The sequence below is a fragment of the Opisthorchis viverrini genome (assembly GCF_000715545.1).
Source record: "Opisthorchis viverrini unplaced genomic scaffold opera_v5_48, whole genome shotgun sequence".
Classification (NCBI taxonomy): Eukaryota; Metazoa; Platyhelminthes; class Trematoda; order Opisthorchiida; family Opisthorchiidae; genus Opisthorchis; species Opisthorchis viverrini.
In genome coordinates, this window is record NW_008751704.1 from 1,928,989 (window position 1) to 1,951,787 (window position 22,799).

Genomic DNA, 22,799 nt, shown 5'->3' on the forward strand with positions numbered 1-22,799 from the left:
CAGGGGCGTGTGTAAGGTCCATAGGTCAGAAAACTGGCAATCAAATGATCCAGCAACCTTTGCTGGTGTGGTGGGACGGGGTTGAGGAGGGATATCGGTGGACTCAGAACTGTGCGGGCAAGTGATACGTATCACTTACCGTGAAGTATACTTGACGGTCGTCCAGGCCGAGGAAGAAGGTTTATCTGAGATACCCGACCTTGAATCTTTGATTCGAGGCATCAAGGGGATATTGTGTCTTGTTCGGGGAACCCTCTCTTATCCCGTGACACAAAAGTTTGACCCCATGAGACAGTTGTCAGTAGGTTATTTTAGGAACTCTTCTCGGAGGCGATGACTAAACTGTCCAACCTGTCAGGCTGCAGGGTGCGTGATTGGCCAGAGGGCACAGCGGATAAGGTGTAGTTACTGCCGTGCACAGTAGATGTGTTCGAAGCCACACTGGGCGGGTGGCCAGGTTAACATGAGCTCCGACCGTATTGGGTAACCTGCCGAAGGTCTTTTATAACCTTCCCTCCTCCGGTGGACGCAGCATCGCTGGTACAGTAAATATGGACAATCTAGTCGCCTGGGGGAAACACCTTACCACATTCACACTCTCAGCTTAGCCAACAATACTACTTAAACCCCAAACTTCCTAATACGATCACTCGCTCTTCTTCGTTGGCTGTTTCTTTTCGGCCTTCCTGGCATGGTTGAACCTTGTGCAACGAGGATCCAGCCAATGTAACGCGCGAGATCATTACAGCACTCACTATCAAGCACCGCGTCAAGCTGACAGCTTTACGAAGTTCTGGTTAATGCTTTCATACCTTCTTGATAGGGTAAAGGTTAGTCACCTCTCACTCGACTCAGTTCAGAACAGGGTTTGGCAAAAGTCTCTCTGCGCGGTACGTGGTTTACTGACGTGTTAATCTTATGTCCTATTCGGCGTAACCTACGGAGCTTGAATAGCTCATACATCCTAAAATTATGTAGCTTAACTCAGTACTGTTAATCCGATGTTTTCACCCGACCAGATCAGTGCTTCGATGACACCGGCGGTAAAAAGCCAAGAGTTTTCCTACATCATCTGCGTGTAGAGATCACATGTCTGATACATTGCCGCAGTTTATGCTATGCCCTGGACATAAATTGACATAATCCCTCTCATAGGTGTGAGGTGCTGGCAGAAACTGCTATTGTCTTCTCCGTTAAAGAGGTAATCTCTTCAGCGACTCATACAGCTTTCCGTGAACAGCTTAGATACCACACTGCTTGGCTTGTCTGCAAGTGTGAGGTTGGGGTTCAATCCCACTCAGTTTTGCAGGAGCACTTTACACTTTGTAGGATTGAAGTACATATCAAACTGTGGGGCAGAACTCCTTAAGCTACTCAGAAAGACCTGAATCATTAGTCTCTGAAGCAAGGAGAACGATATCGTTGGAGTACTCAGGTTCTGTGAGGAGGCGTCCTGGGAGCAATCAGATCCCCGAAGTTTGAGGCAGGCCGGGATGTTTCAGGAAAAACGGAAGTGACGAAGCTGAAGAGGGTGATGAGAGAGAGCAACTTTGTCACACACCATTCGACATGGAAAATTCAACCTAAGAGGGTGATGAGAGAGAGCACACACCATTCGACATGGAAAATTCAACCGCATTGTCCAAGGATGAGAATGAAGTTCTCAGTCAGTGCCAGCCTGATCAACTTGCCCGAATCTAGGGAAACGACAACTGGGGAGGATTTGTGTAATGCCCTTTTTTCTAAAAAAGGGGCTCGTAGCAATTGCGGCACTCACAGGGTGATCAGAGTGACTCAGGCCTGGTAGGGGTTGCGTTGACCGGAACTTCACATTCCATCAGGTGTTACAGGAACGCCTTACGTATAAATGACCTACAGATTTAGGAGTTCTAGATCTCCAAGGAGCGTTTGACTCGGTTGACAGGTCTGTTCTCCTTGACATGTAACGCTTGCCCAGCGAGGAATGCCACAGAGGTTTGTCAACAGTAATTTCTCTTGTAATTGTACACTTTTGCATGGGAATGTGATTTCCACAGGATATTCAACTGTTTCCAGCTGGGACTCTCGTTTGCAATGGTCCGCTTCAACTGATTTCACTTCGCCAGGCCGTCTCATGTTTCATTTGGTACGACCTTCGAGATATTGCAACACTTTGTTTAGACGTACTCATGAGGATGTTGAAAACTTCTCGATAACCCACAACCGGTTTCACCCTTCTTGGAGCTCATTAGTTAGACACAGGCCCTGAGTTCCCCTCAATCTGATGTTCTAAGAACCTATATTGGACAGTTTTCGAAAAATACACATTCGGTTCTCATAGGAGACTCAACTGAACCTCGCGCTGCTCTGCGAGGTTGGACTTTCGGGTGTGTGAGAGTATGTGGAGGGTTCTCCAAAACGCATCCGTGCATGCCCAACCCCGCCCGTCCTATTTGATTTCGTGATGGGCGAGTTAGTAAGGAGAACGCTGGAAGGTTGATTTTTAAGTAGCCTCTGAAAAAAAAACACTTTTTATCTAGAGTAGGCAAACGACTGCGTTCTCGCCTTCAAAGAGGAGAAGAAGCGGTAGGTGGTTTGGTACTTTTCGAATGGACAAACTCACGCACCCACAAAGGTCATGCTCCTGAACATCCAGTTGCTGAACACGCTACTTACCTACTTTGGAATTTGTATTAGTTCTGACTGTAGAGTAGTAGATGAGTTCAACGCATGAATCTTCAATGTTTGCGTTGCTGATTTGAGACATCTATGGCGCCCAAGAGGTATATTCCCGGATGTCAAGTGATGAATGTATCAGGCTACGGTACGAACTGTTTGTGTAGCTGTGAGATATCGCCTGTTCCAGCAGCGGAACTGAGGCGTTTTCAGGTGTTGGAAAGAGAATACTAAACGTTTGGATTCTTTCGGTGCTAATGGCCTTCCAGGATGGGGACCGCTTGAACCTCACTTTAGGAAATGGGTGATAATCGATGTCAATGGCGTTCTCTTTGTCAGTTTCTATCCAGATTGCCTGAATGAGTGTCTGGAGGTGTAGGCACCTAGGAATAATTGTGCTAAGTTAGCACTGTGTACGTTCCAGGTGCACTTCGTTCTTTTGCTCACAATAGGGCTTCTGGCTAATTCATGGTTGTACGGTATCGAAGCATCGGTGTTGAACACTTGCTATATTGTCGATGATGAGAGACATAGCTTTTCGATACACTGAACACGGCACTACAACTGATGCAGGACGGACTTGGTGCGAACCATCACCGTGTGATGTACTGCACGTACGTCGCCGCAGTGCATTGTGTCTTGTCGTGTTTGGATAGATGTGCCTAGAGTGCAAGCCTGTTATGTCTGCAGGTCAGTCAGACAGCACGTGGAATCCAAACGGTGGGGCACGAGACAAGGCTAAAGAGTAACTAGGGGCATGCGTTCAGACAGTATAATCAGTGGCCGGACAGTGAAAATTCTTTCGATAAACCAGCATGCATTCAGACAGTATAATCAGTGACCGGACAGTGAAAATTCTTTCGATAAACCATTCATCATATTGGATCTGACGTTCCCGGAAAAACATGTGGACTCATCAGAACAAGACTAAAGAAAGCGCACTGTTCGATGTTGTGATTCAGAAGACGGTTGTTTCGTCATTTTCATTCGAGTATGCATGACTTTGTGGAAATAAGCAACCTCATGGAAATGTATCTGCCAAACCGAGTTCGTTTTGCCTTTACACGGTTCAGTTTTATCACCCTGTGAATCACTGAATCGGACAACCAGTTCACAATAGCACAGCCGTTATAATGTTCGACATGGTTTATTAGCTATGCCCTCGCCGATACCTTCAATGCCCTGTGACCGGAAATTACTAGATGTCTCTTTGTTTATCGCATATATGCACTTTTTTCAAGGGAATCGTCCGACTGTTAAGTTCCTTTGGATTAAAACGTTTTAGTGCCTGACCTGCAAACTTTTGGCGTGTTCGTACATATGTGTTCTCAGTTGAGGCCATATGTGACGAAAGATCAATCGATTAATGCTGCTAGTGACCCTCACACACGAGTGCGACACTAGTGAGCGACTTTTTAGCTTGTGTGTATGCATTCGTATTCTAATAGAGGTTGATAGCACTGTTATGGACGCAGCACTAGCCGGCTGTGCCGTTTGTTCTGTAAACCAGTAAGATAGTTCGACAGCAACCACTGCAGTTAAGAGCTGCTGTGTCCAAACCCGACCGGTGAGAAAGCAGACCAAATCTTTGGAAATTAAGTATCTCCATCTTAATATTGGATTATTAGGTGAGTACAGTCGCTTGGTTTATGCGAGAAGAGAGATGAGGTGTTCGAAATCAGAATGGTTCCCTGACAATGGCCTGTATCCACGGCACAAAGTAGGACACGTCGGTGTAAACTCCGGGGTACTCCGGCAAGCCGCACTCCACGCCGAATGAGACGACGCCGATCAAGCGCCACTGACCACTGACTTTGCAAACTAACGGTCCGCCAGAATCGAACTGGTGAATGCAGAGAGAGAGGGAGAGTGAGGTTTAACTTTTATAAGATAACTGCTTGAAAGATTGCCGAAACTTACTTCGCTAGTTATTAGAGAGGCTATATGGACAGCACCGTCGGTTGATGTATCCGACCGAAGTCAGCGGAAATTACTGTCACTGGGCGTAATTCGTCTGGTTCAAGGATATCAGTAAACACACCATAACTGGAAAAATGGATGACTTTACGTATGCTAAAAACGCTGAGATTGGAATATTGGACGTGGTGGACTGGCTTCTGTTTACGGATTGACTCGTCATACTGAAATATGCCGATGAGTCCCCAAACGTAGTGGGTACTGCAACAAGCGGTTTTGACTGAGTAGCATGCACATCCAAGCGCACATATTATAAACTCGCGAGAATGAGGTGAACAGTGCTAAAGCCATAAACACGCCCAGTTGGTGACCAAAAGTGGACAAGTGTTGACAACCGATCAATGGAGGCACATTTCATGCACCACTCATGGGACCCATCCATACACAACCTTATGGTTCTTCAGTACTGATGCTTGTACAGTTTGGTCTGTGCAAAGATGGTGATATGAAGTCACTGCTAACACTTTTTAGGGTTAATACTGTATGTCGTCAGATGTTAAAGGCATGTGTATACAGGTAGGTTTGTATGATCCAACTCAACCCAATGCAACATAATTCAGAGCAACACAACCAAATTTAATATAATTGAGTGCAATACAATGAAATGCCGTGCATATATTACAATGTAGTCCATTATAAATATGAGATGGTAAGGACAGAGATTCTAGGAACTCGAACCAGCAGACAGCATTTTCAAAACGGGAGGAGCACCTACTGGCCTGTCAGATTTCAGCTAAGAACGAGCCAATAACACACAAGTTCAGGAATACATACACACCGAAAATTTATTGAAATATGTAATTCTTACTGATTTGTTTCGTTTGTTCACCGACCTTGGCAATTAGCTCACAAACGTTTCGTCAAAATTCGAGGAGATATCGTCAGTGTATGGCCCCTAGATGTTTCCCGATTGATGACGAAACGTTTGCAAACTGATTTTCAGGCTTGGCGAACGAATCAATAGTAACTTGATCAACACGTAATGCACGCTGGACCTTGTGAACATAGAAAAACATCGCACCTGTTAGTGACACTGTTAAGATTCCGACATACTAAACTTCGGAACAAAGGTATGAGATCTTACTTCATATCACACAGTGCTATGAGCAAGGCGATCCTAAAAGGACACCATATTCTTGTCACTGAAGTAGTTTTCGATCGTCAATTCAATATTTCTAGAACGCTGTTGGTAAAACACTCACAAGGGAATGACGTTATCATTTTGTCATCTGCTTCCAGTCTGATGTTAGCTAAATTCTGAAGGTCCAGTGTGCATTGGGTGTTAACCAGGTGGCTACTCATATGTTCACGAAATCTTGCGATCAGCTGAGCTGTCTTCAGGCTAGAATTTCCCACCGCTAGCGTCAGAATGGACAGTCACCGAATCCCATTTCGACATCACTCAGATTCATTGAATTTAGTTATGAGTCATCAAACGTTTATCAACTTGTAGGGCATTTTTTGTCCGACGACTATTCCGAATTATATACTGTGCTCTCTCTAAAAAAGAAATCAATGTGATAGAATCATTTCTGGAAGGTTCTGGAGGGATTTCTCCCAAACAAAGAAGGGTATTCTCTGCAGCCTAAGGAGCATGCCCATGACATTCGTTCTCCATAGATCCTCTTGCAGAACCTCCCCTTACTTATTCCAAAGACTATGGAATGATTCTATCCGAAAAATTGCTCGTCCAGCAGCTTTGAGTTGGAACGATAGTAAGTTTCTTCTGGTTTGTTCGAAATAGCATCAGTATAACCTCTATCAACTTCTATTGTGCGACGGCAAATCAGCCTGCTTTATTCAAGACCGTTTTGGTGGAACCGTCCAATCAAGTGCCCAATCACACGATGTTTTGTTCAATGAAGGGGTCGACTGACACTATCACTGTGTTCCATTGATCATATTTTTGTTCGGTTCAAGGTCCCCAACTACTTCGTCATCTATCGTGAAAACAACACATGCGTTGGCATTTCTGCGTTTTGCGTTTTCTGCCCAGGCGACGAAGAGAAAGGATGACGAGGCTTAAAAGTACAAGTGGCACGACCTCACGGTTTAATGCTACAGCAGCCAAACCACTGGACCGGTTCGAGTGAACTGCAAAAGCCGAATTCAGGAAAGTAACAAAAGGAAGATTCTAGCGTAATCTTTTATTTGAAAGAAGAATTAGCATCGTGGAAGAACCCAAATCAGTGTGTGGAATCCCTGGTGTATTGCTACCAAATGCCTAGACCATTTCAGCGATTGCCAAAGCGCGTTAGTCAATTGTGCCACGTTATAGCTCATGTTACACCATCCATTCGTGAAAGGGGAGTATTTTAACCAAGAAAACTTGTCATTCTAAGCAAAATGTCTTTGCCTGCCTTTTGGAATAACACTGCCTCGCGGCCCAAGTTAACCTAGCTTGAATCCCTGTATTAGACGCGAATTTTCAAATTGAAACGGACGAAACCCACTTTGGGACAATGTGGCTTGTGTGCATCATCTGGCGACATTCAGTCACGCGGCTTGATCTGGGGTATCCCGTTAAGCAAAGGCTTCGAAGACGATGCATCGCACCAGTCCATGAAAATCTCCCATTCTGCGCAGTTTACTTAAGTTTTGCAACCCGTTGTGTAAGCTTGAAACGTTTTGTGCATTTCAGCAAAACCGTCCATAATCCTGACATTTCCACATTCAGGTTGGCATCTGCATTAGATGGAAGTGACTTGCGAAGGTAAGTCACTTTTGACTGAAGTTTTCCACCGTCTACTGCTAATTTTTACTTTTGTTTGGATAATACTGCACAACATCCTACATAGGTTGTAGCACAAACATTTTGTCGGATGGTGACAGCGGACGCCACAAAATTTGATTAAATTTGGGAAATTCTAAGTTCACTTCACCTAAACGTCTATGTAACTGGTCGGCTATAATCGTTGTGAAGTTCCCACTTAGAGCCTTTCGTGTGGTGTAGTCATCCACTGATTGCCACCCTATGTTTAAAGAAACTCGACTGCTTGCCAATGCGCAAAATCCATCCTATTGCGGAACCTTTCTTATCTTGTGCATAAACAGCCTTTTCGGATGCGTAAAGCTACAAGACAAAAACGGATTTATATTGCATCGTGTGATACCTGACGAGGATCATTCTGTTGGGAAGTTGTATCATCTAGCGCTAATCAACATATTTTTTCTTCCTCTTTTTTCGGTTAACTTTGAACCAAGTTACTACCCTCCTGAAAGGTCGATTCGTGACGACCTGAGCAACATACACACAAATTTGAAGTCATTGCTTACGTTTATGCGCAAAGGGCTTTCAGCATTCGCACAACGGAATTAAATTCTTGAAAGCTATGACGTGTGCCTGATGGACCAAAGCAGACAGACAGTTGAGTTCAGAGTCACACTGCAGAACTTGAGCCCCATCTTGGGATCGTGGGGTATGAGCGACGCTGGTAACTATTCACCAGACTTTTCTCGCCAGATGTATGATTGCTTCACTGGACAATAAAATTTGGTGAGCCGCTAAAATATGAAAGTAGATAAGGGTGTATCTTTGTAATGTACTACTCATAAGGTTGCTGAAAATCCGTCGACAGCCCACGACCTGTTTTGCCTTATTTGGAGCTCATCAGGTAGGCGCAGTCCCCGGGTTTCCGCCACCCTTATGTTCTACTTGAAACCAAATTAGCGAATATACACTCATTTGCAAACTAATTTGGTTTTTCGAGAGACTCACCTGGAACCCGGCTGAATCTCTCGTTTGTGATGTTCTCAGTAGATAAGGATGGCTTTTGGCTTGAGCATATATGCAGCAAAATGCAACATTTGGGAGCGAAAAGTTTTGTAGCTAAGAGCATCGTGCGACTAGTGGGTTTCCGCGCAGAGAGAAAAACTGTTTAACTCACCTGACATGCATCTTTTCCACCCGCCTCGGAACCGGCGCAGATCATCGATTCGGAAATTCTGTCGATTCCGTCAGCTGAGTAGAGTTTGGAGCATTTGTCATGAGCTGTCACTGGGACCTCCACGTGATGTAGCACTGTTGTGATATTTTTCGCTTCTGTGGTTTTCCAACGTGAAGAACAAGATGATCAGTAGTGACGAGACAAAATGAGAATACACCTTTGACAAATGTAACGTAAATTGAACTGGCCTAAAGCTTGGTTCGGCTTTGAATGGAAAGCGACAGTTTTTGAAATTAAAGTAATCATTTTATCTCAGCGACTGATTTTGAAGCCTGCTGTGTGTCCAAGCATGGGCTTTAAATTTGAGGACACTTTGGGCGGCCTGGAGATTTTAATTTGAGCTTCCTTCCTGCGAGTGGATATTTGAAGATCTGTGCATTGCAGGATGTTCCAGAGAGATTCGAACTCGTAACCTATCCGCTGATAGTTGACAGATAGATAGTTATTCAATGGGTGACTGGGCGGCAGTGTGATTGGCGATGCATCGTTCTTAGCAAGTCTATGTAGATGAATAAACTTCCAAACTCATAATGTTCTAACAAGGCATTCTGTTTAATCACATTATTTCATTACTTTACCACTAATTGCGCCTTCTTGGAAGTAATCCTCTGACTTTTTATTGGCCACTCATCCTAACTGAATGAGTTCCGTGCAGTTGTAGCCTAGCCCCAGTGATCCAACATGTTTGGACAAATTAGGTCGACACACTCGCGAGACGACCTTGTTTTCACCCTTGTATCCTTCGTAATGAATCACAAAATAAGCAAGTTTACCTTAAAGAAAGTGATTAATAATCAGAGGATGTTGGCATGAAGTATAAACGAAAACTCACCTTGTGTTTGTCGAATAGGATTCACAAGGCCTGTATTGACGACAGCCTTGATGTGGAACTAAAGATTATCACAAATACGCTGACTAAAAATGAGTAAAGTGGAGAAGTTTGCATGTGACAACTATGGGAGAACTCGGAAGCATTATTCCGATACACGGGAATCCAGTTCGAACATAAATGCTGTATGTTCATCAATCCTTCGAAAACATCCAATGAATCCCAGTACACTAATCCCCACCTGTTAAATACAAGCTTGAAAGAGTTGGTACCACAAGAACACCACTTAACTTTAACCTGTTCTGTACCTCTGACTTAACTCCGACTAGTGACGAAATGCTTCCAAGCGAGAAGGGCAGCAACTGCTTGTGCAATCTAAGTTTCAAATATTGTCCTCTGAGAGTCATTATCGTGCATCATTCATTCTTTATCCTTTCCAGTCGCTTTCAAAATCCTGTGGATGTTATGCCTTGAATTTTGATCGAAAAGGTGTCTGTGTGTATAACATCACGTCCTAGGACAGTAGAAACACGATGCGTGACCAGCGAAACACAGACCGCCTGATCCATACAAAGAAACTCTTGAAACAAACTGAATCAATCAGGGTGATTTTTTGAATGCACCCAAACAATCCATTAAATGTCGCTCACCCAAACAACTGAAAGTGACTTCATTCAAGCTAATTCAACCGCTACTCTTACAACTGACACAGAAATGTTAGTAGTGTGAAGAGGTTTTGGAGTTTTAATGGCGATTCTGTGTTATAAGTGAAACCAATTTATGCTAGAAAGCTGCTTCATCCATAGTGGGAATCATCTGCAGTGCGCATATCACGAAATTCCAGGAGGTCTCAAACCCGCGACTGTTCGGTTGGTAGTTTGCATTAAGACAGAGTATAGCACCGCTCATCCTTCAGGCACGAAATACACATCGCGTGGTCACGGGTTGATTGGCTCTTCGGGCGATGAATTCTCATCTGTACATCGCTAGACAGTGTTTCACGGCTTTTCCGCAGAGGCTAGTTGTACTTACAGGAACAGAGACAGAGAGAGAAAAGAGTACTTACAGTACATTGACTAACCAGTCACCGTTTTAACCCAATTGGAGTATTTCTCATTTTTACCTTTCCTCCACCAACTGTGTGACGTATTCATGAAAGCAGGCACCTGAAGAAACTTTATGAAGTGAGCAATACTCCTGAAGACAGTCTTGAAAATCCAGATTTGTCGTGTGTTTCTCGGTCGTACTTTGTTTTCAGTCGCTTGTACAAAAGGACACAATTGAGGGTCTTGGTCGCCCCGTTGCATAACAGCGGTCATTCATACATTTCCGGTTGTCATGTTTATCGCTGTAAGCCTTGGACTGGTTTGACTTGGATTAAAATGGCACTGTTCGGCTTCCTTAATCTTTTGAATTCGGTCCGGTAGACGCAAGAAATCGGTTTGTATTTTCGATTGTTATGAGCAGTGACAAACTACAGTGTAGTGGAATCTTGTCAATGATGGCCTCAGATTTCTAGGTCAGTGCCTTTACCGCAAGTTAAGTGACCCGAAAACATACGTGTTTTTGTACGATTTGATCAGGTGAGAAGTGGACTCAGTCCGCCTCATATACAGACCATTTTCAATGGTCAAGCTGGTTGCAAATATGTGGCTAGTTTTCAGTTGTAACCTTGCTGTAAGTTTCACCGTGAAGGGTGGTTAGTTCGGTCTGTCTTACAACAGTTTTTGCCGGACAGCATATCGCAAAACTGATTCCCACCTGTTTGAGTCGTGATTAAAGCAAACTTTGCCAAATTATGTTCGTCGGACGGATGACCTAAAATTTTCTGTCTCACCAGGATCTGGATGAAACAATCCAGCGGCATATTCTTGAACATGTTCCACTATACAGACGAGATAATTTAGGTGGGTCTAACATGGAGTTGTCATAACACGTCGTTTGCCCAGCAATCCAGATGACCACAGTCCAAGTCCCGTTCCTCTCAGGGACAATCAGGGTTAGTGAACTCCAGTCAGAGCAGAGCTTGAGTTTTCCGCTTACCCAGTCTAGCTTGGACTCGTCAGAATAGTTGTTCAGGGAGGGAGAATGGATGCACAAAGCTGAAGAGAGCAATCAACACTAGGTTGTTATTCATCCGTGTTCAAACGCAGACAGTAGAAAACTGCGTACCATTCTGCAGCTATAATAAATAGTCCAGTTAACCGGCTTTCCTGGCGCTACTTATATAACAACCCTGTTCGAAGAGTTATTTTTAAGTACTAAATTATCTGCTATAAGAGTTGTGAACATCACTAATTGCATGACTTGAACTTTTGTGTTGTTGTGTGCTAACCGAGTTAGACATTTTTGCTAACTTGACCTCCAGGGAAGACTGGCCCTATGGACGTTTCGCACCTCTATGAAGCAGTTTTATAAAAAAAAATTAGACCGTCCTCTTCCCATCACATACGCGACCACACAAATCAGGATAAATCGTCCATGGCTAGGTTCCAGAATTAATGTGATAATCTTGAAAACTCAATTGGATTTACTACCTTTTCCATTGGTTTTATAAGGCTGAAGAAGGTTGGCAAGTTCACTTTGTAGATTTAATTAGTAGATATAGGTTGGGACTTGAAACTGCCCCCTAGAATCTTGTTCTAAGGTTGACTGCTACAGGTATGTAAAGTTTAAAGATAACAAAATACATCATGTTAGTTGATTCACTTTCGAATAGCATATATTCCAAAACTTAGAACTGGTTTGGCTTCGTGACCTATTGTGTAGTGTGATAGGGTGATTACGTAAGGCTGCATATCTGTTAATTTTTTTGCTAGAGAAACTTACTTTCTGTGCTTTATGATCACTCAGTTAGGTCTCGCGACATGAAATGTTAAATGTGGGGAATGGGTTGAAGCAGCTTTTCTTTTCAGGTTGAACATAAAGGTTGTTATAGGCATGACTGATATATACTACTGAAAACCTAGAGCTGGAGGCCAGCGTTTTTCTAAACATAAGCATACCGAACACTGTCTTACCATGTGATGGGTGACCCCATCCTGCTGCAAAACACTTTTGATTGGGCACAGGCTTTTCGTTTATTGCAGGTAAACAGGCAACATTTATTTGCGGGCCAAGTGGTATCTCTTCGTTCAGCTCAATAAGAGCAATATCGTTTTCTCTTGTTCTATCTGGAATAAGGTCAGAGAAGTGTGATGGACTACTAATGGATGGGGTGCAGCGAGAACGCCGGGTTGTTTTTCGTCATTAAACTGCACGTCAGATAAGACATTGGCTGGATAAAAAAGATAACACAGCTTATTCAAGCTGTCGCCAAGCAAGGTTCGTCTAATCAGCAAAGTACCAAGCATCTTCCCCACCATCATGCGTCATCACTATGAAGAGAAAGACAATAAGACGTTTCACATCGAACAGCGACAGTGAATATTTCGAAATAACATGGGCTTATTTGGTGAACCCATCAGAAGCACCGTATACCGATCTTTCTGCCGGATGAATGGTGTTGCTTTTCTCGTCCAACTTGCGGCGGAAGTCATCCTAAGATGCAGCCTTCAGAGCTTCACATAGGTTAGTTTGGTGGCAGTGATCGGCCAGCTTGTGGTTCAAAAGGATTCCGATGACCGAGAGGGGGATTGTTCTTTCAGTCTTTCCAGAGAATGTCGAAAACGCACACCGAACGACTGTATGAAATAAACGAGTGATACAGAAGTATCAGCAGTCAAGTGTACAGACAGCTTGATTGCCCATCAGTAAGATGGTACACAAATTAGCGTAACAGCATCCACCGCATTCAGCACTACTGAGGAGCGATTTGCGATCGGTGAAAGCCGCAAAACACAATCACCATTGTCATAATATCTTGTCTTCTAGTGCATGGACACATAACATTGTTTCCAATGGAAATAGAAAGATGAGGTCCAAGAAACGGAAAGGACCAGACGGGGTGAGCGGTAGCTTGCTACTGGTCGCTTCTTTGGGTGCAACCCTGACGTACCCATGACTGGGATCCGTAGAAGAGTTATCGTTAATTGGTGTGCAGAGAGAACTGGGAGAAAATACTGAACACAAGGTTGGATGTGTAAGTGGTGGCTTGTTTTGTTCACCTGTGCTACTATGTGCAGTGACCCGGCTGATGAAACCTGGCGATGGTCGGTGTGGCATTACATAATTGGCATGTACGTGTGCGTTCAGATACTGCCACGACGCACAGGTTTTGAGGGGCGATGATTTGAGAGAGTAAATAGAACTGATTAAACGTAGAAACATTCCATGCCTTCCTCCATGACTTGGAATCGCACATTCTCTGCTGTGTACCACATAAAATCGGATCGTGCGATGGATATTGTTAGAATGCATTACAGTACTATCCACATGAGGTGAAGGTTAAATCGCATTGAAAAAGGTTGAAAAATCCATAACTGAAGCCATCAATAGACTTTGGTGGTGCTACTCACTCGAAAGAAGATGTTGAAACATAGTATGGACGTAACGCACTACTCATAAGGTTGCTGAAAATTTTTCGATGAAACATACCCGTGGAATGTATCAGAATAAACAGCTTGGTTTTTTGTAAGTGGCACAACGCAAGACATTATAGACGTATACGAAAGTTTACATTAAACGTAGAAACATTCCATGCCTTCCTCCATGACTTGGAATCGCACATTCTCTGCTGTGTACCACATAAAATCGGATCGTGCGATGGATATTGTTAGAATGCATTACAGTACTATCCACATGAGGTGAAGGTTAAATCGCATTGAAAAAGGTTGAAAAATCCATAACTGAAGCCATCAATAGACTTTGGTGGTGCTACTCACTCGAAAGAAGATGTTGAAACATAGTATGGGACGTAACGCCTACTCATAAGGTTGCTGAAAATTTTTCGATGAAACATACCCGTGGAATGTATCAGAATAAACAGCTTGGTTTTTTGTAAGTGGCACAACGCAAGACATTATAGACGTATACGAAAGTTTACAGCAATCATGTAAGCTCTATGAAAAGGAAGTAAGAGGGAAATTAAGTTCATGCAGAAGGAAGGTTAGGCCACAATCAAATGTGAAGGCATTGAACGACTAACTGTTGGTCAACATAGGTTCATAAATCATCTTATGATGTTATCCCACTTGAAAAAAAGAATGTGCTAAAGCGATGCCATCGCATTATATATTTTAGAGAACAGACATCCTACATAGAAAGAAAATGTCATGGAGGAAAATGCTGGTAGCTCAGGTAAGGTAGATGGTCGTTGGCTTGTTCGCTGAGCTGGGCAATTTTGTTGTGATAACCAATAACCCACCGATACGCACCAATATGCTACCCAACAACGCACTGGTCATGTCACCTCAATTGGTGAGGAAATGTTTGCAATCAAATTACCCAGCTCAGAAAATGTCATTTTATCATCCGCCTACGACCTTCAAACCACAAAAGATGAGACGAATTCAGATTGTTATCGATTGCAGAGGCTGTAAGAACCCAGTTGAGCAACTCAGAGCTCTGAGTTTAAACCACTTAGTACGACGTGTTAAGTTAAGTCAGCCAACCGCTAATTTTGCTGAGCGCTCACGGTTGCAACTGACGCAATTTTTTCGTCTGTGTGGAACTTTTGACCCCTCTACGCCATCTATTCCTACTTTTGCATTAATTCCCGATGTCCTGGTGCCACGTTCAAAGTTCCAAAATAACCCGGGAAGGTAGATAGCTGAGCGCTGTTGCAACTGACGCAATTTTTTCGTCTGTGTGGAACTTTTGACCCCTCTACGCCATCTATTCCTACTTTTGCATTAATTCCCGATGTCCTGGTGCCACGTTCAAAGTTCCAAAATAACCCGGGAAGGTAGATACACAAGGATTCTTGGTTCAGATTGGACCAAAAATTATTAGATGCATTGCACTAACCTCCAAGTTTTCTTGTTCTTTTCGTAAAACTACTTAGGTTGATCTTGTGATTCAATTGGGAATCCCGTATGATCAGTTAGCCGACATAATAACGACCCCGAAGCCTATTGTGGGAATATCTAAGTCACAACCTGTCAGTTAGTGTTACCAGTGCTTCGAATGAAATTCCAGGTGCAAACATCAGCTGGCAAGGGAGCGATCGAAAGCCGTACAACGCTTAGGGACTGACGATAAAATACTGCTTTCCAAACTTAATTAAAGAGGCCGGAATGATTCTAATACACAGAGCTGACGAAATCCTTCGAATGAATCAAAATACGAAAAGGTGGAAGATAAACGAGACTAAACAGGCCTCACTGGAAAGATTCTATCTAATGTTCTGGTCATATGAGGAAGACAAACGCCATTGATACTAATAACTGTGAGCACAGGTGTCCAACTGGTTACATGATGCCCCACTTATATGTTTTGCCGAAGACGTATCAATCCGGTCAAACTTTAAAGTCCACTCCACGCATGTCCAAATCTCTGTACCATTCTGTGGCGAAGTGGTCTATCAATCTGCTGGGACGCATTTAAAGAGAAATATCAACGTTTGTCTAAAAGATACGTTCATTTTCTTGGACAATGTTAAGAAAATAAGATGGATAGTTACTACATGCCCTCTTTTGATTTAGTCTCATTACTCATCGCAGTACCACTTTTTGTTTTGCTTATAATTAAGGACATATCTAGGGTTTTGCTCCGCACATCATAAGTGATTCCTGCAAAGTGGTAAGTACAACAAACTCAAGCTGAGTGGGAATACGCTATTTTTGTATGTATTTTCATCGATCCTTATCTGCATTTCCATTCTACTTTGATCAATGCCTCCGGCTTAAGCATCCCCGTACGCTACCTCATGGAGATTCCAGCTCTGACCATCCGGTAGCACAAGGTCTTTTTGGGCTCTGGCCGTAACGCCGTGCGGAATTGTTTGGGCGTGACTTTCCAGCACGGTATACAATCGCTCATTTGACCCATGTGTATCTTTGCAGTAAGTCTTGTTATTGTCGATGGAGATTTTGCACTATAAATGAAGCCAAATATACGCTGGAAAGCCGAAAAGCACTGTCTTACCTCCGTGGGTAACCATCACCACATTTATTCATCCCACATAACTTCAGGGAGCTTGGAGGTCGCAACTCCCCGGCCAGCAGTTTGAACACTAAATGAGTGAGCTGCAAGTGACTGATGGGCAGGGTGCCTAACTCCCACTCAGACAGGATAAAGCACCAGGATATGGTGATTGTTTGTGTCTTGGACGAAATAAGTGAAGTGGACAAGCTTTCAAAATCTTCTGTTTGGTTGATCCCAAATGCGCAGTGATAGCCTGTGACCACAGGTACCCATAAAATAGTTCTTTTTTTAATAGCAGGACATAAGTTATATAACAGGTATTTTCCTATCCTTATTCTCAGGCATGCGAAATCAGTTCTCAAGTGAATGCGTTTCGCCCTTGGAAGGGCAGAATCGGTAGTGGGCTGTCGAAGTGTTAACTGGGACATTAACAATAGCGTGGATAGCTCATTGCGATATTTTAAATATCGAACCGACTGAAACATGAGGCAACCTTGTGTGGCATGTTCAGTTGAGTAAGCTCATCGTAAAAGAGGGATGAAGCTGGAATTCAGTTGGATCTCTCGATCAAGCCAAATTAGTTTGCAGGTCAGAGTGCATTTTGTGAACCAACAATAATCTTATTAAACGGAACTGTTGTCAGATTCAATCAATTTGTTGACGGAGTAATATGATTATTACAGGGAACGTTTTTGTCACTCTCTCAAGGGCCTTGTGTCTCGAAAAGTGAATAAGCGCGTATTTCCTGTTATTGCCTAATGATATATTGAGTGTCAATACTTAACAGGACTGCAGGAAATGAGGAGAACGCAGATGAGAACTGAAACTAAAACACGGCGGTCTTTATTTCTTACCAGTATATTCTGGATGAACGATTATTCGTTTCACAGTCATGTCGTAATGTGGTACGGATTCGTCCAACATATCATGCTCTCCAACGCGAGCAAGCCAACGTTCCGGTTGTGGTGATAAGTCCGGGTATTGCGGATTCGGCCTGTATTAAAAGGCATTGATGACCATCATGAGTAGCAGAAAAACAGAGACTCTAATTTGCACGAATTCGATGCAGTCAGCAAGTGCTTAAGGCAAATCTCTTCCCTTACTTATCACCTGCAGTGCATTTGAACGCTGAAATAATGTTTTTTCATTATCTACGGAAGCAGACGACAAAATCTTTTTTTAACTCCCACAGTGACCTTAAAAGTGAATTAAACTGAGGAAATTCCATGCTGCGAATACGTGCAAGTTACGATCTGTGTTTGGATGCAAGCTTGGGAAATAATGCTCTTTTATTTGTGCTTCAATAGCCAAAGGTGATGAGCGTTTGGCTCCGCACGGACCAGTTTGTATACCGTGACTGAAGATCAGGGTAACCCTTCTGCGTTGACAGTAGAGTGAGAGTTTGACACGAAACTGATTAGCCAATAGAAACCATAGATTTCAGCTTTAATATAATCATCTTGAGACGAGGTTGTTAAAGACCTTTTTGAATAAAAAAATGCCTTCGGAAATTGCTTAAAAACTGAAGGATACCCTTCGAGAAATACACTCACTTGCAAATCAACTTGGTTTTCATGAGAGACTCAACTGAATCTCCCATTTGTGATATTCTACAACTGAATGTGCTGCACACAGGCCGCCTCATGTTTCAATTGGCACGATATTCCAGATATCGCAGTATATTTTCATAAAGGAAACTACTCACAAGGTTGCAGCACATTCAGTTGTAGAATATCATAAACGAGAGATTCCGGTAACTCTGTCGTGAAAACCAAATTGATTTGCAAATGAGTGTATTTCTCGAAAACAGACCAATTTGGGACCAAGCAGATCATAAGGTTGACGGAAACTCGGGGACTACGCCTACCTGATGAGCCCCAAGAAGGGCGAAACCGGTCATGGGCTGTCGAAGGGTTTTCGGCAACCTTATCAGAAGTTTTCTTTACGAAGGATACCTTGTCGCACGAGTACATTTTTTTAATTCTAAACCAGATTAGGAGGGAAACCCCCATAGTCGGGTCACCATTCTTGAAGCATTCTGCTGCAAGTTGCACTGTCATTCCGCAATTGTGTATTCATTTTCCACATCTCTCAGATAGTCGGAGAAAGGTTCAGAGACCGGTGTGTCTCTCTTCAAGACAGCCTTTTAATTACGGTCCAGCCGATGATGGTCAATCGCTTCAGAAGTCTGGTAAAGTGCTTGTTCATCATATCCGTCTGCCTCAGATCTGCCAGATCCTGGAAATCGTCGGTCATTCTCATGCCTAGTCCGTAGACTATTTTCGAAAGGTCGTAAACCCCTATTAGCTAAGTCCTATGGAACGTGACAGAATGTGAATGATCTATGACTCCTTCATAATACTGCTTCGGTTTCCTAGCTAATTCACAAGAGCGGCGCGTTTTAATGAAGCTGATACCTACTGAGGCGTCCTTAGCTAACAGGGTTATTAGAACTCAGACTAAACCACAGCCAGGCAGGACTCGGGTTCTGAACTATTTTTTTCACTATGTATTGGTTTAGTTTTTGGTGTGTACTGTATGAGGCTTTTGTGGAGGTGCCACTTAAGACGGACCAGCTAATTAACCATATTCGCCCCCGCATTTCATGTTTTCAAAGTCACATTTCACCTTAAAATACTACTGACGCCCTTGCCCAGAATTTTCACCCGCTGCACAGACTGGTCGGTAAATGCGCTGTCCGCAGGTTTTATCTTGAAACTTTTAATCACGTGTTCATTCGTCGGATCCATCCAAGCCCACCTGCTGAGGTTCAGTTTGTGCGCAAGCGATGATTTGGCCACGGCAGTAGGCCAGGTGAGTCTGTCGTCAAAACCAAAATGTTATTCACATGAGTGTATTTCACTAATCTTATGCAATTTAGGTTTAAGTAGACGGAAACTCGGGACTGCATCTTCCTGATGAGCTCCAGGATGTGCAAACCGGTCGTGGACTGTCGAAGAGTTTTCAGCAACCTTATGAGTAGTGTATTAAGCCCTACCCCTTTTGGTGGATTTTACATTAACGGATGGGTTCCGTTTGAACAGGAAGTTTACTGTAGTTGCTGGAAGCACGCTTTGTAAACTTTTTAGCTGTGTGTTATTTTGCATGATTAATGTCTTTTCAAGATGCATTTGTGACTGTGCTTGCTATAAACCCTCCTAATGGCACATCAGTTTTTTACACTTGACGCAGATCGACCTAACGAGGAAGTGACACTTAGACTAAGGACAAGTCGGAAAACTAATTGACATTTCAAAACACTTATAACCTACCGAAAACAGTGGGCTGCTGATATGATCCACTTTGGATGGATAAGCGTGCCTCCACATATATGAAACATTCTCGATCCGTCAGGATAATTTGTCAGCATTGTAGGAGGTACAAATATTTCGTCCAGGCCCCTCACCCGAGTTTTGTGACTTCGAACCTGTTCTGCGTTCTGGTAGATTAGGAATGAAACTAGCCAAGGCCATTCTCCATACGCTGACTCAGTTCCACCGACAATACGCTTCAGCAGCTGCCAAGATGACTTCTTCGTGAATAAACCGGCCCATTTGTCATCGAAAGCGTTTCGTCCGCAGTGTACTGGGATGCTGTCTGTAACACAAAATTCATTATTGGTCATGATATTGGGGTGTTTTGTAGATACACACTCGGGAAAAGTGTGTCATCATACACTACTTTTACAGTTCCGTAATAAAAATACTCTTTTTGGACACTGTTCGAAAACTGGTTGTGCTCCCTCAATCAAGCCATTTCAAATGAAGCAACGCACTTAAAGCGTTTGGGGGGTACTGTGCCTGATTAGCCTAAAAGACAGTCGTCATGTCTATACATTTAGTGCACAGTTATACTCTCCCCCATGAGTCCAGCCATTTGAACGTTGACCAATCATTATGACCGTTTATCGATTCGATAAATCGCATCTATGGAAACAGGCGCTGTAAATATACCCTGCAACCATTTAAATCAGGCGTCTCGTTATCAGGACCGTAAGAACAAGACGATAGTCTCACAGTCATGTACTTACGACTGATACACTAGAATCGCTCGACTTGCACGACACACACGACGTTTGACAAGGTCATGTCATCTCATTATCGGAGACCAGATATGTTCCCTTTTGGTCTCCGGGCCGAGGCTCCGGTTTCTGCAGTCCTTTGCTGGAGTTTACCGATGACCGCACTTGCCATGGCAACAGAAGATCTTGCTCACGGCAAACTGATAGTGTGACACAGAGGGAGAGAACAGAAGTCCGCACAGTAGTCGACAACCTCAGTTTCAGTGAGATGGGTGTCGTAAATTCCACCTACACAACAAAAGTGCGACACCAGTTGATGTACCGGCCCAACCGCGAAGCAACAGCAAACAGCGCACGATCATTCACGAATGTGAACCTTAGTCTAATGAACCTGACTTCTTGCGTGAAGATGTATACTTAAAGGACGCTCTGAAGCAGAGCCACAAGCAGAAATTGTCATTTTCAAAGGCACTTTCATGAAGGCTGTTAGATAAAGCGTGAGGAGAATGTGGGCAAGAATACTCACCTGACCCATATCGGAAAGGTTTTCCAATTTGCTTCAAGTCGATCCATTCGCTTGCGTACTTGTTCCGCTTCCTTCTGTATGAAAGTCTCGCATGAGTATCTCTAATTTCGGCAGAGAGCCACATTTAGTATGAACTCTTTACATTCTCCTATGGTTGGCATAGCCGAAACACTGCGTAGTCTGCGAAAATGTTATTTAGCTGTGGGAGTTGTTTGTCGGATATTTCTTGAAGCTTTCATGCTCTGACCAGCGCAGAAGGCGCATCGTTCTTTTGGGATGCACGCCCGGATCAATCAGGCCTCAGCTACCAGGCTTTAGAAAAGAAATTGCTGGGGGCATTTGCTCACATACTCAACAGTCAACTGTCTGTGTAGTTATCAGGTGAAAATGTTTTGCCCTTTTCCTCCAAACAGTGACACGATCAAGGCATTTTTGAGGTATGGAATTTTATTTTGGTCAGTGGAAGAGTTGCATTTTCCAAAGTTGCGTCTCCCTTTTTGCTGCAAGTATTCATTCTCCAGCTACCCTGCCATTACGCATTCGCCTGTTGCATCTCTGAAGATCCAGAACTAGTTGCTTTCCTCCTTGAGGCAGCCTACCTGCTTCTATTCATTGGAGAATTGTCGGTTGATTCAGAGGCTTGTTGAAGAGGTTGCGTCGGATATTTGTTTGCTTCAGTTCCGTATCAGATGCTGGAATGCTGGTCTGATGTTTGAGCCGTAGACTGATTTCAAGGAAACTTCGTTGCTCCCACAAGCAGCAAGTTATTTGAAACCCCCTTCCCTATTTTGCTCTACCATTCGCCTTCGATAAGGCCGGCTTTCTGAGCGAGTTAGTCTCGATTCGCCTTTTGTACTCGTACCGGTAAAGATGAGAGATCAAAAAGGACCCTACTTTAAGTTTGTTGTCCCCAGATTAGTCAAGGCATCTGGAATAATGTGTTTCCGCCTGCCTGACTGTCGTCATTCGTATCCGATACATCTATCGGGAGAGAAGGATTGAATTCTCTCATTTAAGAGACAAGTTTCTTCTGATACAATATCCTTGTTTTCGAATCATGTAAGCGTTCTCCGTCAGGCTCAGGGCATTTGTTTTTGTAGTTAGCATAATGTGATTTGTGGAACTGCGTATTGGACCAGACAAGCTGATGGTATGCTCTACAAACGAATCCGCACACAATTTTCTATAGACTGCACGTCTCCAGAACGTTTCTGAAGAAGAATAACGGATCCAGAAGGTGAATGTGTCCACAGCATGGACCTGCTCATACAAGGATATGTTGCCGTTTGAGGTAAAACGTTTTATTGGTGATAGTCGGTAAGTGGATAGCGATTGCTCTGTGAACTTTATCGCCACTGATGCCTGAAATCCTGACACTCGGGTGTTCAAGAAACCCCAGGCCAATCGCACTGGTACTGTGGAGAATTCAAGCAACATAGCTGTTATTCTTTGGAGTGAAAGTATAAGCTTTAGTTTGTAGCTTGTCATCGTTGCTTTTCGTCGCTCACAACGTTGAACCATCAAAGTAACAGTCTAGATCACACCAAAGAAAAACAGAGTGATTTCACAGGGTTCCAAGTCAAGCAGCCAGACAGGGTAAAACGGTTGACGTAATCCTGCTTCATTTGAGCCGAATCACGATTCATAAAAACAGAATCAGTTTGTTTAAAACTACCTTGATTAGCCTACCGTGTTTGATTTAGGGTCGCGAAACCGATTACGTATCTCTTTCTTTCTATCGTAACCTAGCTGCTGCAGGTGATCGATCTGGTTATTAGATTCATCCGTCAAAGTTTGGAGGCTTTACAGGCCAATATT

General features: G+C 43.4%; 1 protein-coding gene across 1 annotated transcript; it reads right to left on the bottom strand.

Annotated features, from left to right (window-relative positions):
• Positions 1–4,296: 4,296 nt before the first annotated feature.
• T265_03405 (hypothetical protein) lies at positions 4,297–20,059 on the bottom strand (the record flags this gene model as incomplete). Its single annotated transcript, XM_009167874.1, has 5 exons — positions 4,297–4,498; positions 8,520–8,674; positions 12,429–12,581; positions 17,289–17,428; positions 19,707–20,059. 5 exons carry the CDS (start codon positions 20,057–20,059, stop codon positions 4,334–4,336), a joined length of 966 nt encoding a protein of 321 aa, XP_009166138.1.
• Between the last annotated feature and the right edge of the window lie 2,740 nt (positions 20,060–22,799).